The sequence below is a fragment of the Episyrphus balteatus genome, chromosome 3 (genome assembly GCF_945859705.1).
Source record: "Episyrphus balteatus chromosome 3, idEpiBalt1.1, whole genome shotgun sequence".
Classification (NCBI taxonomy): domain Eukaryota; kingdom Metazoa; phylum Arthropoda; class Insecta; order Diptera; family Syrphidae; genus Episyrphus; species Episyrphus balteatus.
This window is the reverse complement of record NC_079136.1, coordinates 5,030,364-5,047,400: the sequence shown is the minus strand read 5'-3', so window position 1 is coordinate 5,047,400 and position 17,037 is coordinate 5,030,364. Positions and strand designations below refer to the sequence as shown.

Genomic DNA, 17,037 nt, shown 5'->3' with positions numbered 1-17,037 from the left:
CAATAAAAAAAATAAAATAAAAGTACAAAAACGAAGTCATAGATAATTAATGTTTTAAAAGGACATAATTGTAATTATGCTTCCTTGCTGCTGTGCTTCTTCCATTTCGCTTCATTTTCCATCATCAAACTTTTATTCCCAAGGATATTATATCCACTTTCATATTCCTCCTCGCTATCGTCCTTTCTAGCTTGAGTCTCGGTACTCGCACTTAAAAAAATGTGTGTGCTTAGTGCACTATCAAACTTTTTAGACGGCTACGGTCGGTTATGGTGCTTACATTAAAAACGCTTTAATAGAGGTCGTGGATCGACAGAGGTCGGTTTTTGGTCCTGGACGAAACGAAGCAGAGGGACATGAGATGATTATATGCATCATTTAAATGAGAGCACAAAAACAAATTTGATATTAGGTTCAGTGCGTCCGGTCCGTCCACAAGGATATCTACTTTGGGAATTGTTTTCTTTACACTTTGCATTAATACTTTCCCTATCTTTTGGGGATTACCTTTTTGGCACAAAATAAACCCTCTCTCAAAAGTGTGAGAGGGGGTAGCTTCATGAATATAAAGAGAAAGTATATAGAAAGACTCTCGCATGTCCTATCTACAGCAAAAATTTCCATTGAGAAAACTTTACATTCACAGTTTTTTTTTTTGAAATTGGGCAGGATGGCTCTGCACACGAGCCTATAATGTTGTTGAGTATGGTTTTCTAGGAAATAAAAGCAAGAAACAACAACAACAAAATTTTTGGCAACTTTCCAAATCCAAATCACGAGCGCAAAGAGTTTTTGTTTTTTTTTAATATCCTCCTGCATTGAGTCAAGACCGATTCATACCTACCCATTCAGCAAAAGGAGGAACGAAAATAGAACGATGGTATATCTTCGTTGAACTATAAATGTAAGGTACCTATATAACCATCATTATATTGGAAAAGGAAATATAAGGACAGGTTTGAATTTGAATAAAAAGAGGCCCTGAGACATTTAGGAAAGTCAAATTTAATTTTCTGTACTTTTAATTCTTTTCAGTTCAATGTATTTTCTCCAGGAAATCCTTTTTTGGATCCTTAATTTATTGACTTTACTTAATTTTTCTTGAGAAAAATTTAAGTTCATTAACAGCTGTTGAGTAGCTTGTGGAAAATAAAATATACTTTGACTGACACTGGGATATGGACTTGGTTAGAGTTATAAATACCTGTGAAGGTTTGTAAAACAAATGAGTTTTGTCTTAAAAAAAGGTCGAAAAGTTTAAGTTAAGAATTTTTTTTGCTAAGATGGAGATTAATTAGAAGAACAAAACAACAAATAACCCTCATAAATAACACTCTTCCAATCTTCTGAAATATTCAAAGTGAAAGAAAAGAACTTTATTTTACCTTCAAAGCGAATATTGATACTACTAGAAAAAGAAAAAAGGATTGAAAATCGGAGTGAGCTATCAATACAAATAACCGAAACTTAATAGAAGCTTAACCGAATTAAAAAAAAGTCATTTCATTTATTCAAATGTGATAATCAAATTTAAGTGCTTTAATAAAGAAAATCTTCTTCATAATTGAAGAGAAATCATTCGAAAAATTGTGTGATTTTTCAAAGAAAATGCATTTTGTGTTCTTAATGTGAATTAACAAAACAAGAACACGGATGGGAGAGGTAAATTCTAAAGTGATGTTGGAGAAACTATTGCATGTTCAGTTCATAGTAGTTGTGGTTAGTTCATTGCATGTTAAAAAAATGTAATTGAAGGTTTCTTTCTTGGAAAATAGTAAAGGCCAGGTAGTTGCTTAAAGACCCACAATATGTGAAGTATGTTTGTATGTTTTGTATTTAGTGAATAGAAAAAGTGCACAGCTTATAAAATTTTGGTTAGAAAAATATTTAACAAATTACTTAGCCTAAAATTTAAAACTGATTACTTTCGAAAATAAAAACTCTAGCGTTCCACTCTCGCACTTTCGCGAAATTGAAATCTTCTATAGCTTATTTGAAAGATAATAACCTAAAGTTAAATACATTTAAAGGATTTAAAAAAAATCCTATCTTTTAATAGGGTAAATAGGGGTAAAACAAAATTTCAAAAAATTGGCTATTTTCTAAACGCGACAGTGTAAAGACTTGAATTTTTTTAATCAATAGATAAATTTATTGCAAGATTGACAATGATATTGAAAAAATTCTAAAAAACTTCAAAACCAAGCTATAAATGGTTTTCTAAAACTTAAACATGGGATAGACCTTTCACAATTTGAAAAACGTCAAATACGGATTTTTTTTTAAGTCTCTGCGTTTTGAAATATGAATTTTAAAAAAAAAACCTACTTATTTTGGGTGAGTTTTTATTTTTTTAAATTTTTTGTAGCATTCAAAAAATCTCAAGCTTATAGAACATTTAGTTTCTATGCATACATGTGTAAAAAATTGGTATTTCAAAATGGTTTTTGACCGAAAAACGGGAAAAACAAGTTTTTGTGTCCCTATTTTAACCGTTTTTTGTTTTTATCTTTTTTCTTCAACAGATAAATAAATGAAATTTATATTGTAGATATATAATAGATAGGACTATATCTGTGCAAAATTTTAATCAATTTTGCAGACACAATTTTGAGATAACGGTAAAATTTTTTATTTTTTGTTTTATTATTCAACAGGTTCTATCTTTTGATCTAAAGCAAATACAAATATGATTTAACTTTATTGAGCATCCTGATGATGTTACCTTTTATGTGGTATATCGCACATAACTGTACATTCACTACAAGCTACACAATGTTAAATTAAAAAACTTGCAAAATACATCAAAACACCTGTGGAGATCTGTTAATCATGAACAGCCACCAATGTGGGAAGTACAATAATCTCAGTTTGGAATTTTTTCTAGGCATCGTAGAAATAAGATTGAAACTTCATATGAAAGGTGAAATTATAAGCTTTTACATGATATACAATTTTTTATAGGTTGTCTTAAAAAAAATTGATTCAATAGCGTGAAAACATAAAATTATATGTTTTTTTTTGCTTTTTTGATGAAAAATGAAAATTGATCAAGTTCAAAAAATTCTTGCTCTTTTTGGAGATGCCTAATAGACATGATCGATATATATATTTTGAGCTGAAGCAATAAGCTTTCAGGTGGTATAAAATTTATTATAAGTTGTTATATCATTTTTGGGTGTTGGAAGTGATTTTTTCATAAGAAATGATTGTTTTTAATAAATTATTTTAATACTTTTTGCGGATTGTAAAAATTTAAAAATGGTTTTATTATATAAAGAAAATATTTGGCTTTTTAGTGGTATAATTTTTTTTTTGTAAGCTTTTAAAATAAAAAAATTAATATAATGAGAAAAGAAAAAAGGTATTTTTTTTTTTAGCTTTTTCTTGTAAATTATGATTGTTTGAAATAAATAAACGCTTCAATTGACTCATTTTAAACGCACACAACCTGTTTCCTTACGACGTTATCACGTAAAATCATCGTCCGTAAAATGACTTTACAGACAACCTCTTTTTTTAATATGTTGGAAGATAAAACAAATAAACAAACAAAAAATACATAGACTGGAAAAACTTAATTTTGTACGGAAATGCTTTAAACAAAAAATAGATAATTGCTGATTAATGTGTTCTTTGAAACGAGTCTTAATTTCAGGCACAGTGGTGCAGTTTTTTAAATTCATAAACCTCACCACTTTGAACTTTATTAAATAGAAAATGCGTTACCATCTTAAAAATCAGTACCTATATTAACGTAGGTAGGATTGGCTGAAGAAATATTTTTTAGTACTTTCCTGAAACTTTGGTCTTACGTGTTAATGAATTGGTTGAAATAATCTTTATAACTAATTTTGTTCTTTAATATTTGCCTTAAATCATACACTAATAGCTCTAAAAGTATGTTTCAACATATTGCCAAATTTCAGAAAACTACAACTACTACCTATTTTATGAAACTAAACTTAAGTATTTAAGTTCTACATAAAACCTTATGTGACAGTTTATGCAGAGGAAAGAGGAATTTTACTTTAATATTTAAGTTTCGTTTCAGCAATGGGTATTAGTTAGGTTAGGTTAGGTTATGTCCCGTTAAGACGCCTATTAGGGATCTTATTTGATTTTTTCTCGTCGAAGTTCGGCCATAGTTTCCTGGTGTGACCGCAGGTTTCTAGGAGGTTCCATCTTTCATTGGTTTTTTTTGTGAAATATTGTTGACGATATTTCGCTTTATTTCACATTGTGGGATTCTGATGTCATGGTCTATGAGAGAGGGATCAAGAACTGAGCCTTCCCTTGCAAGCTCATCCGCTTTTTCGTTGCCGAACACATCACTGTGGCCGTTAACCCAGCAGAGCCTTACATTATGCTGCATACCAAGAACCCTAAGCTCTTCGCGACAGCAAGAAACAAGCTTTGACTTGATTAGGCAATGGGTCTTAATCAATATGAAAATGAATGATTAAATATCGGCCGATCAAAAAGATTGGACTTTCGAAAACCAAGCTTGTTGTGCATATATGTACAGTAGACGCTCGAATGAGTGAACCCCAAGTATAGTGAACTATCCAATATAGTCAACCATCAAAATTTTACATTGACTACTCTAAATAGTGAACTTTAAAAATTGCTATGTTTTTTGTCGAAATACTCAAAACAAAATGTTCAAATTTCAAAGCCCTTGCGATTGCTGATAATTTAATGGTTCATTCGTGTTTTTTATAAAAATGTTTGATGTGTCTTTGCTTTTGTTACAAATTGTATGCGTGCAAAAAAATTGCAGGGAGATATCGAAGTACGTTGAGTGTATTTTGTTTTTTTTTTTTTTGTATGAATATCTATTTTGTTTCCATGCATGCTTTGTAATAAGCACATTTAAGTTGAAGTTTATGTGCGAAGGGTTTATTGGAGTAAAAATGTCATAAAAGCACCTAACATTGTCTCAAATGAGGTTATATATTACTTTTTCTAATAATTAATTTTTTTTTTAAATTGGTAATATTTTTACTATACTATACTATAATGAAAGAAGTTTAAAGTATATTGAAATTACAAAATGATCGTTAGACCAGTTTAAAAAAAAAAACAGTTTTTTTATTTATAAAAATTTTCTTTTCTTAGGTAGGTACATTAAAAAAAGTTCGTATTCCATTTTAAGAAAATTTCAATTAGCGCTTAAAAATAGAATTTAAAAAAAAAAAAATCATCAACCCATTTTCAAAAAAAAAAAAAAATTAAATAATTTTAAAAAATCGAAAAATGTGTTTTTTGAAATCTTTATGCTCCTGTTTTTTTTTTTTTTTTTTTTTTTTTGAAATCGACCGACGACAATTTTCAATATAATCGAGACCACAAATTTCGTTCTTTTTAACAGATTAACTTGTTGTTGTTGCTACAAAAAATTATTGGACAATTTGGTAAATTTGTGAATTCCACAAATATCCCACTGCGGAAAATCCCTCTAATAACTATGATGACATTCAATCAATCTTACGACAAGAAAAATATGTATAGCCGATTTTTAAACGCTTAAAAATAATATTTTTACTATATGTCTAAAATAAACTACAAACTTTTTGGTCAACAACAGGTATTATTTCTCAAATAGTGAAGAATATTATGTAGAAAGAAAGCACATTTAAAACGATTCTGAAAAGTAAGGTATCTGCATTTTAAAATTGTCTTAGATTCAACCACTTTTTTTCACTCTAGAAAATTTGCTTAAGCATTTCCCAGTAGAAACTTGAGTCTCCTCCAGGTTGTAATTATTTCTATTATATTCTGAACAATTTCTAAAATCAAACAAATATTAGTTTTTAAATCTTTTTTGATGTGGCAATCCCTAAATACAGAAATCAATTTTTGTTTTACGGGTTACAATATTTAAATTTAGATGATAAATCCTAAAAGCATGCAACAAAATAAGTTTTCTTGAGTTCTTGTCAATAGCAACATAAACTACACTCTTTCTTTTACAGTTTACAGTGGTGTTTTTCTTTTCGTTTAAAAACTTTTATTTCTGTTGAACTATGATATCTGGAACAGTTATAAGGAATTTTAACCAATTTTCTTTTGCTTTAGAACAAAGTTTAAAATTTTATTCTTGAAAACTGACAAACGCTTTGATTGTGGTTATTGTTTTGTTTTTTCTATTTGACAAGCATTTTCAACTTCTTCTCTTTCTCTATTGACTGTGTGTATTTAAATAAAATATTTTTGATTGTAGAATTAAGTTCCGATGAAAAGTCAGTTCTTCTTTTTTGTTGGTCAGTGTATAAATGTTATACCTTTTCTTGTTTAAGTTTCGTGGTATCATAACGTCAGACGTTATAATTGACAGCCAACTAGCTTTGGGTAGTTTCCACACTGTTTGAATTATTTTTACTACCATTTCTCAAAGAAATAAATCTAATCATCCATAGAAATGTCAGTTGAACTTAGAAGCTTGGAGGTAGTCACCACCACTCTGATTCCTTAATTTTCAACCTCTGTCAAAGCTAAATGCTATTGTCATGATTAAAAACCTCTTCTTTTCTTTTCCAAAAAATCAATATTACTTACATTTTTTCCAAGAAAAAGAGTTATTGAACACAATTATTTATAGGCCTTCTTTGATAACATTGTCCCAATGGAAAATCCTGCACTGAAATAATGGAAACAACACGAAACGCGAAGAAACTATGTGAAAACACACAAAACTATAAAACTTTTAGTCACAAAAAGCAAGGGCAAAGGGGTACAACACAGCACGTTTTGGAACAAATCCAAAATCAATACCATTTCAGCCACATTGAATTGAATGGTGTAGGCTTTTTCTATTTTTCTTCTTCTTCTTCCTCGTCCCGATTTTTATTTTACTTTTATCCTCGAAGAAGAAGAATATAATATAAACTATGTGTAGGCAACAAAAGAAATGCAATCAAGTTGTTGAAGGATTTTCCCGAGCCGAACCGAGCTCCTTCAAGGAAAATCCCCAACTTTTGTATTCACGTCGAGTGCAAGGAAGTTAATTACGAAAATCCTTTCTTTTAACTCTTATACTTTTACCCTTCTCCCCATTTTTTCTCTATTTTTGCTTTGCTTTTGTGATAAATCCTCTGAATCAATGAGGCACGTTTTTTTTTTATATATAGTATACTTTTAGGCTTTTCTCTTTGTAAGGAATGAAAAACCCTCAAAAAAAGGATATTTCAAAAACCCGTAGCCTGGTCGAAGACCGAAATAAAAGTGACAACAATGAGACAATTTATATAGCCTGCCAAACCTGATGGTTGAAATAGGTAGATATACAACCGCACACACTATTATCCTGTTGACTTTCGAATAAGTTTTTTTTTTGGCGCTCCGCTCCCTCACTCATTCAATCACTGTGGCATTGGTTTCGTTTTATGCCCCTTGAGTCGCTTTAAGTGCCTCGTTTCGTCACACACAAGAATTTAATCAAATGGAAACCCAAATCCTTGTTGTTGTCTCACCACCTGCCAGTCACAATCTGTGTATGGCTAATTAGGCCCAGACAGGCTGGGCGGAAATCTATTTTTCGTTTTAATTGAAATTCTAAACTAACACTAATAAAAACTACACACACATATATAAACGAGAGTGATGATTTTCTCACGCAAACTGGAATCGGATACGGATACGTGTGGACTGCTGACACACAAAAGCAGCCCCCCAACAAACACCTCTTCTGTTCTCGTGCAGAAGAAGAGACATATCGAGATCCTATCTCGCGCGCGTGCACAGCGCTCCTCAATATATAGGCACACAGCTCCTAGCAGCCCCATGTCCTCTGTGCTGAGCTGTGTGTTTAATAGAGAGACCTCTGGTGTAGTAGTGCGGAATATAAAGGACTTCATAAACATTTACATTTACAATCTTGAATGGGACTTTTCTGTTGCTGGTTGTTATGATTTTTTTTTTCGCTGATGCTAGAGAGATTCTTATTTTGGTCCTTTGACTTTTCATACAACCAAAAGGTAACAACAATAAATTTTAATAAAAAAAAAATATATAAATTTTTTTGCTTACTGTGTGAAAAAGTAATACATAAATCGACTTGACTCGAATCCTTTGGGTATAATTCCATAAATCCGATTTGCAAAAAAATGTCCTTAATAAGCGAAATCCTTTCGTATATATTTTACGTAACCCTTAGCGCACTTAACCCATTGAAGAAGTTTTTTGCGAATAAATAAATTTTTGAAATATATTGTGAAAGAAAAGAGGCTATATAAGGAACTCGATACAAAAAAAGGTACACCAGGACGAATGTGTGTCCTTTCTGTCAATCGTTAGTTTTTTTTTCTTTATTTTCTTTCAATTTTTTTTTGATTTTTTTTTATATGAGAATTATAATCAATTGAAACACGACCTTATGTCCTTTTTTTAGATTTTGTATTTATTGCTTTTCTAATGGGGAGGACCGCACCGCACTGTTAGACAACGACACACAACAACACAACCACCACACACACAAAAGGACACACTCATTATGGATTCTTACATTTAAAAAAAAACTGAAAACTCTTGGCATATCCTTTTTTTGAACTATTTTGGTTTTTTTTGTTGTTGAATAATAAAAAAAATTGTTTTTTTTTTTTTTAGTTGTGTGTGATATAGTGTGCCTCAAGGATATATGAAACAATAGTGATTAACACTGAACTTGTATTAAATCGATTAAAAAAAATTCAAGCAGAATTTGAGCAGAAAATGCTTCGAAATTTTTTGATTGAAAGGACTCTTGAATCGAACCGACCGTCTTAAAGTCCTGGAGATAACTGGTACTCTCGTTTGTGTCAATATGTTGCTGTGCTAGGCTCGCTCACTACGATATGGACAGGACATGCTTGTAGGTGGTTATAGGAAGCGTGTATGCGTTTCGCATTGCGCAGGTTCCCTATTTTCGCATGAGATATTTAGTTTATCATACAGAAACCCCTTCGGTTTGAATTTTGACAGGACTTTATAGAAAAAGTAGTAGTATGTAGTAGTACAATAGAGTGGATGAGCGCGAGAAGTTTTTTTTTTTTTTATATAAATACTATTGACGTTGTTGCATTGCGATATAGCGAGTATTTGTATTGATGCCAGAGAAGTCATTACGAAGCACTTTAGTGTTTATATGAGAAGGGTTTTATAAAAAATTTATTGAATAGAAATGGCGTGAAAGGTCAGGGAAATGTAAACAAGGTTAACAAAATATTGGCTGTTTAAATATTCGTTAATGCATGAATGCGTGTTTTATATGTTGGTATTTTCAGGAGTGTAGTGGTATTTTATCCATATTGGGGTATGTGAATGCATTTCCTTTGAAACGTCATGTGGTTAGTAAATATTAGAACCATTTTTTGTTGATGAAATAGAAAGTTTATGTGGATGGTTGTTGAATAAAATAAGCTTTTGTTGGAAAAGAGATGGTTTTATAGGAGTATAAAAGTAAAGTTTCCATAAAACCGTTAAAATGTTTGAAGTTAATTCTCATTACAACTTTATTCGAAAGCTTTTGAGAGCCATTATCTGTTAAAAAAAGCAAAATACTCGGATCCCATTACTGCGATAGTTAGTTCCAGCTTATATTGAAAAGTAGAGTTCAAGTTTAGTAGAAAGCTTTCCATTGGTGTGGTGAATACATTATAAAGTTAACTGACTTAAAACTGACTAAAAGACCGTTAACTTTGATTTTCAGTTGTTAGTTAATGTCGTTGCACTAAAAATTTGGATTATTTTTTTCAAGTTAGTGTTTCTGTTTGGTGGAAACGACTTCATAGGTTTGTTATGGAATTTTTAGGGCTTGATTTTATAAGCGAATGAAATATTTTGAAAGCGGTTTTTTGAAAAAATCACTTTCACCACTTATTTTAGTTTCTCAGTAGCAATTATTTATCCGTATGGGAAAGGGAAGCGAATACGAAGAAAGGTTTTATAATGCTTCCAAATTAATAATGAATATTTATTTTTTTTTAATAACCTTTGGTGGTTAAATTTTATTGAATTCGTCGAGGTATTGCGCTTACTTTGAAGGCTCAATTCTGTTATAAGAAGCGTTCTAGTATCTTTAAAGTAAAACTAACCTAACATTTCTTTAAAATGGTTATTTATTAAATCCGTTAATTAAGTACAACTTTCAAATCTAGAAATTAAAGAATTCCAGTTCACTCGGGCGTATACATAACAAAAAATCGATTTTTTTTTCTTATTAAGCCTGGAGACATTTTTTGTAATGCAGTTTTTTGTTTTTTTGTTTTTCGAATAGTAAAAATGGAATTGACTATATTATGTAGATAGAAGGACAAAATGGAATATGGCGTCCTCTAGAGGCAAAGTCATACACATTATTACTTGCTCTATAGGGCAAGTATTGGTTTCGTGTCGAAAAAAAATTGAGGTTTTAATCAAAACCAACATTACGATGATGGAGAATTCCGAAAAAGTGGGTCCCGCAATTCCGTCCGTGCGTCTGTGCGTCCATCTGTACACATTTCCACAGCCTAAACGGGTGGATGGATTTTCTTCAAATTTGGTATAGATGATTTTTATGGAATTCTGAAAGTTGGTTTTTTTTTGTTTTTTTATATCTCGTTTAGAACGTATACCTCCCATACAAAAAAATACGATATTACGAATTTCTCGAAAACGGCTCTAACGATTTTGATTAAACTTTGTATACGTAATATTTAAAGCAGTGGCAATAAAACTGCATTTTTATTTTTCTCAAAAAAGTCAAATAACAAAAAAAAAATTTTTTTTCATTTAACAAAATTTTGCCCTAAATGTCGGCTCTTCCCCAATATCAATTTTTTTTAAATTTAGATCCAGCTTTTAAAATCTACAAGTAGACTAACATAAAAGTGCTTTGAACTGCAAGAGCAAGTACGTGCGACCCCAGTCGTGCATTTTATTTTTTAATGTGCAGTGGCTCTGTAACTGTTTTATCACGAGATAATAACTCTAAAATGGGTTGGAGTCAAAATTCTGCTGGGGTCAAAATTCTGCCGGGGTCAAAATACTTTTGTCAAAATTCTGCTTTTCAAAATTCTGCTTTCAAAATTCTGCTTTTCATAATTCTGTTTTGCAAAATTTTGGAAAAAAGTTAAAAAAGGGTTTGGAAAATGTTAAAAAGCGCGCGCTTTGTCAATTTTTATAATATTCATTTTTTTTTTGTTAATAAATCAATAAATTTAAAAATATCGAGAAAAGGTTTTTTCTTTAATACTCAGTTTAAAAAACATTTGTGACAGTTAAACAGCAAACAGTTAGGAAAGTACCAAACTTAAATTACATTGATGAGGTGTATTTTTGTTTAGTAAACGCATAATGCTATGAAAAAAGAAAAACAGAATCAGCAGAATTTTTTTCTTCAAAAAAAAAAAAAAAAAAATTACTGCAGAATTTTGAAAAGCAGAATTTTAAAAAGCAGAGTTTTGAAAGAGAGAATTGAAAAAAAAAGCAGAATTTTGAAAAACAGAATTTCCGTGAAAAAAAAAACAGAATTTTGAAAACCAGAATTTTAAAGTCAGAATTTTGATCCGATCCCCTCTAAAATAATTCATATAAAAAATAAACTCAAAAACTAAAAAGTTGCTTAGGTTTTCTTCTTTTTCTGAATATCAACCAGACCTAAGATTAATATTGTTTTTAGTTGTCTAAATTTAATAAAAATTAGCGTAAAATAATATAGTTTACAGTGAGTTTTCGGGTTGGGGTCAAAATCCCGAAAATCTGGAATCATAAAAACCCAGAATACCGAATGGGATCCCGAAAATCTACATATTTAAAATGAAAAATTTGCGCAAATTTTTCAAATTTTAAATTCTCATTGGTTTCAGCAGTGTTGTGATGTGATTGAGTAAAGTGGGAAAAATCGTCAATATACAATTGTCACAGTTTACCCAGAGGAAAAAGTAGGGAATAAGATTTTATGTTCTACTTAAATATTTAATTTTCGTTTCAGGTCTTAATATTTCAATTTAAGTTTCAGTGAACAGACAATTTTAGGAAGTTTTTTATTTGCTTTTTCTGTTTTATTTTCGGGATTTTGGCATTTATGGATTTTGGGTAAACAAATTTTTCCATCCTCAATTTGTTTCTTATTCCACTATTAAAAGTAGAAGAAAGTTTTTTATTCCTACGCCACTATATTTTCAGGAACTGAAAAAGGACATGAAAGGCACTACTGCGGGCAGGAGCGCTGAAGGTGCAATTACTTGTATTTACATTAAATTTATTTTTAGTGTGAAAATCATTTTACTTAAGCGATTCTATTTTTGCCTATTTTTTTTTTTTATGCTTTAACAACCAAGTTCGATTTTTTTGTTCAATTTATGAATTTGTTTCCATTCACTCAGATGTGATATAAAATTATCTCAAATCTCTTGATCGGGTTTTAAAATCGAGTTTTTAAAATTTTGATATATCCTAGAAGCTAAGCTTAATAAAGTTAAAGATCTAAGACTATTTGAGTAAAAGAAGTTTGTACTTTAAGAAAATGTTGCCATTAAGTCAATGAATGCTTAAATTCGATAGTTCACTAGGGCGTATACGTAACAAAAACAAATATTTCTGCAATTATTTATTATTGTCGTACTCATGTTTTTTTTTAAATAAATATTTACTATTAAATATGTATGAAGCTGAAATTGTCAACTATTCTCATTTTTCACAAAAAAAAAAGGAATGGGGAAAACATTAAATCAGGGCTGAGATTCTGTATGGCGAAAACGAACAATCGTTTTCGTGTGTGCGAACGGTTTGGTTCATACAATTTGAAAAACGAAAGAATTTGTTCTGTATCTGTAGCAAATTCGCTTTCGTTTTTTTAAAAACGAATGATCGTTTTCGTTTCGTTGTTTATAGAATCTACCCCCAGCCTTAAATATCTCCTTTTTGCTAGCACAATTATTCGTACATGTACATAAGATTCCCGGAATAATTTGAAACAAAAATATTTCGTTGCTGGACAAACTATAAAAGGTTTTATGTTTTGGTTCTCAACTCTGTCCTTGTTTTTTGTTAAATAAAATTTCCAAAAATCCACATTGTTTTCTATAGTTCTTTTATTTGATATTATTCTCAGATTTTCATTTATTTTTATTTTATTATTTTTTTTTTTTATTTGCATTGTCAACAAGTACCATTTACTTATTACTGTTTTTATTTTATTTTATTTTTTTTTTCATTTTAAATTTAAATAACAAAGTTTTTATAGATAAGCTTATATAGAATTTTCTACCGAAAACGTATTGAAAAATAAGTTAACATTTCTTCAGTTGTAATTTTTGTTTTTTCTTATTATTTATATTTCTTTTTTAATAAATAAACATTTTTTTTTTCTTTGTGTCATTGTTTTTCTTTTTTTTTTGTTGTAAGTCTAAATTTAAAAAATAAATAAACAATTTTCTTTTATTTGTTGTTTTAATTTTAATATTAATAGTTTTTTCTTTCTTTTCTTTTATATATATTTTTTTTTAATGTTTTCTTGTTCAAATTTAAAATTGTAGTCACACACACATTTCTTTTTTTTTCGAATACAAAAAAATATTCAATAAGACTAGCTTCAGTATATACTATTTTTTATGTATGTATAGAACAAAGATACTTATTTTTTTGTTTTTATTCATTTTTTTTTTTCTTCTAGAAAAGTTACTATTTTTATTTTTTTCTAACATTTACATCTTTTTTGTAAGTTTTTGTTTTTTTTCTTCTATATAGTATTTACTAGAGTATCAATTTTTATAAATTTTATGTTTTTGTTTTTTATTATTTTACAGAAGTTTACAAGAAAATTTACAGAGATTTGATTTTTTTTTAATGTTTAACAGGATTTTTTATACAACAATTTTTATAATGTTTTTTTTTTTTCTATGAAATGAAAGGATTAATATTATGATTTTTAAATTTTGCTACATTTTCGTTACTTAATTGTATTCTTTTTTTTCTATACAATTTATTATATATTTTTCTTTCAATTTTTATAAAAATAAATAAAAATAGGAAAAACTTAGAAAAAATTATGGAAGCATTGGGATCATGGTAAATATACAAAAAAAAAATTAATTTTTTTTTTTATTATTGTTCACTTTTCAATATTTCACTATGAAAGAGACGACTTTTATTTTTTTTCTTGGGACATCACACACGTTGAATGGATCAGAAGCCATTGCTGGAATCAAGTTGCTGACTTATGGAAAACACATAAAGCACACAGGATGGCCACCCAGTCAACTTAATTCCAGGAACTGCAACGGACCGTTTGGAGCTAATTGATGTCACCGTTGTTTTTTTTTTGTCGTCTCTCGTATTTTATTTCGCTGTTAAAATCACTATATAATTTATTTATTATATTTTTCTTTTTTTAATTTTCAAAAAAAATGCACTTTGATTATTTTTTGTGTTTAAACAAAAATAAAAAATAAAATGTTATTTTGATATTTTTTTGTTTTCTTATTATAAATATACAAAATCTCACATAATCGGATGGAGTTATATTTTTATTGCTTTTTGGGTTATTTTTTAAATTTAAATTTAATTTTTATTTATTTATTTTTCTCTTATTTATTATAAAGTTTTTTTCGCTTTGGATTGTCTAATCAAATTGTTTTCTTTTTTTTTACGAAAACAATTGCATACACATTGGCACTTAAATAAAAAAAAAATTAAATAAAATTTATTTAATAGAATTTTTTAAACTAAAAACAAACAAAAAAAAAAAAACACAAAATCAAAGACAAGACAAACATTCACTCAGAGTTTCTTATTTAAAAATTAAATTTTTTATTATTTTTCTATTTTTTCCCTAAAAATGCATACTTTCATGTAATTTTTTTTATATTTTTATTCTATTTTGATCCTTTCGTAAATTTATTTTTTTATTGAACAAACGTTTTTATATGCATTGATGTAATTTATGTGTATGTGGTGGTTATTTTGGCTTATAGTAACTTTATCGTTATAGACCTAACAAGAGTCTAGTGTTTCATTTTTTGTTGTTAATTTTATTTTTATTTTTTTAATTTATATTTAAAATGTTAACAGGTAAATTTATATACAAGTATGAAAGACGAGCTTAATCTACTACTTATCAATCGCTTTTATTGCTTAAGAATTTTATTTTATATTTTTTAGTTTTTATTTTTTTTTTATGATACACAAATGTCACAATTATGTATCTAAATATAGTTTATTTTTTTTTTTTTAATTATAAAGAAAACACAAAAAAAATTAAATACTTTGTACATAAATATTAATAAAAAAATAATTTTTTTCTTTAAACATAATTTTTTTAAATTTACAAAAATAAAATCTTTCTGTGAGTAGGGTTTGGTTTTTTTTTCTTCCTAAGAAATTAAACAAAAAAAGGAAACAAAGATATTTTTTAAATTGATGATTTTTTTTGTTTATAAATAATATAATGATTATTAAAAAATTAATTTTTAATTTTAACATTATTATAAACTCTCGACTAGTTGACTTGTTCTTCTTTGGGCGTGCGTTGAATTTAAATAACTTTCTGAATAGACACTTTTTGCACGATTGTCATAGCGCAAACTAGCTCGTCGGATATCAATGTCCAATGGAAGACGCTGATTCCTAGACCATGAGCAGAATATACAATTTAATGTATTGCGGAATGCCTCCCGGAAATCACGATTAAAATATGCATAGATTAAAGGATTTAATGTTGAATTGAAATACCCAATCCAAAAGACGATGGCAACAAAAATGTCTGGGAACTTACAGGAAGAACAGAGTGATGTTACAATGTACCTGCAAAAAAAAATAGAAATAATTAATATGTGTTGTTTTTGGCGGGAAAAATATGATTTTTTATGGTAATTTTGAATAAAAGTGGGTTTTGTTGAAGTGGGCTAGAATTAGATCCCAGGCTAAATGGTTGGTTTGCTAGATGATTCAATAAAAGTAATACGTTTTTCTTAAGCTTTGTTGATTGCTATATCTCCATGTGAGGCTAGGAGTTGAATATCGTACCATTAGACTTATTTAATTAATCGGTATATCAAAAAGCGCAAAAAGTATAAAAATAATTTATTGAAAACAATCATTTTCATCAAAAAAAGCAAAAAAACATGAATTTTTATCTTCTCACGTCATTAATTCCATTTTTTCTCTAACAACCTATACAAAATTTTATACAATCTGAAAGCTTTATCTTAGTTCAAAATTTATATATCGATTAGGTCTTTGAGACATCTACAAAAAGAGCTAGAATTTTTTGAACTCGATCAAATTTCATTAAAAAAAGCAAAAAAAAAACATTTATTTTTATGTTCTCAGGCTATGGATTCAATTTTTTTGTTAAACAACCTATAAAAAATATACACCATGTGAAAGCTTATTATTTCACCTTTCACTTGACGTATCAATCTCATTTCAAAGATGCCTACAAGAGAAGTTAGAATTTTTTAAAGTCAACCATGTCGAATTTCCAGACTGAGATTACGGCACTTCCCACACTGGTGGCTGTTCGGGGGAGGGCAACAGATCTCCACTGGTGTTTTGAGGTTTTTCGCAAGTTTCTTGAATTAACATTGTGTAGCTTGTAGTTAGTTTATCGTTATGTGTGATACACCAAATGAAAGGTAATTGTATCAGTTTTATAAAAGTTTAATAAAATTTCTACCTGCTCTTGGTCAAAAGTTATAACCTGTTGAATTCTAAAATTTTATTTTACAGTTATCTCAAAATTGTGTTTACGGAAATGATTGAAACTTCGCACACATATAGTCGTGGTCATTACTCCATAAACTTTATTCCTTTATCTATTAAATAAAAAAGATAAAAATAAAAAACGATGAAAATTGGTTAAAAACGGTCAACAAACTTGTTTCTTTCGTTATTCAGTCAAAACTCTTTAAACGATTCCAATGCACATGTATGCATAAGGCCAAAACCTACATATCCTATAAGTTTGTGATTTTTTGAACGCTGCAAAAAAAGCTAAAAATCAAAAACTATCCAAAAATACCCTTAAAAAACAAGGTGTTTTTCAAAAATTCATATTTCGAAACGCAGAGTGTT

General features: G+C 28.8%; 2 protein-coding genes across 5 annotated transcripts in view; both read right to left on the bottom strand.

Annotated features, from left to right (window-relative positions):
- The window catches only part of LOC129916581 (octopamine receptor beta-3R-like), a 246,081-nt gene extending 237,755 nt beyond the window's left edge, over nt 1-8,326 (bottom strand). The window contains exon 1 of the mRNA XM_055996602.1: nt 8,032-8,326. The gene's annotated coding sequence lies outside the window, so the exon portion shown is untranslated. The remainder of the gene's footprint in view (nt 1-8,031) is intronic.
- A 6,990-nt stretch (nt 8,327-15,316) lies between these two features.
- Nucleotides 15,317-17,037, bottom strand: part of LOC129915568 (octopamine receptor beta-2R) — a 390,029-nt gene continuing 388,308 nt past the window's right edge. For 3 of the 4 annotated variants that reach the window (XM_055995173.1, XM_055995172.1, XM_055995171.1), the window contains one exon: nt 15,317-15,765. In XM_055995173.1, coding sequence (XP_055851148.1) covers nt 15,447-15,765 — 319 coding nt within the window. In that variant the 3' untranslated portion in view covers nt 15,317-15,446. The remainder of the gene's footprint in view (nt 15,766-17,037) is intronic. The other variant, XM_055995174.1, reaches the window with a different exon arrangement.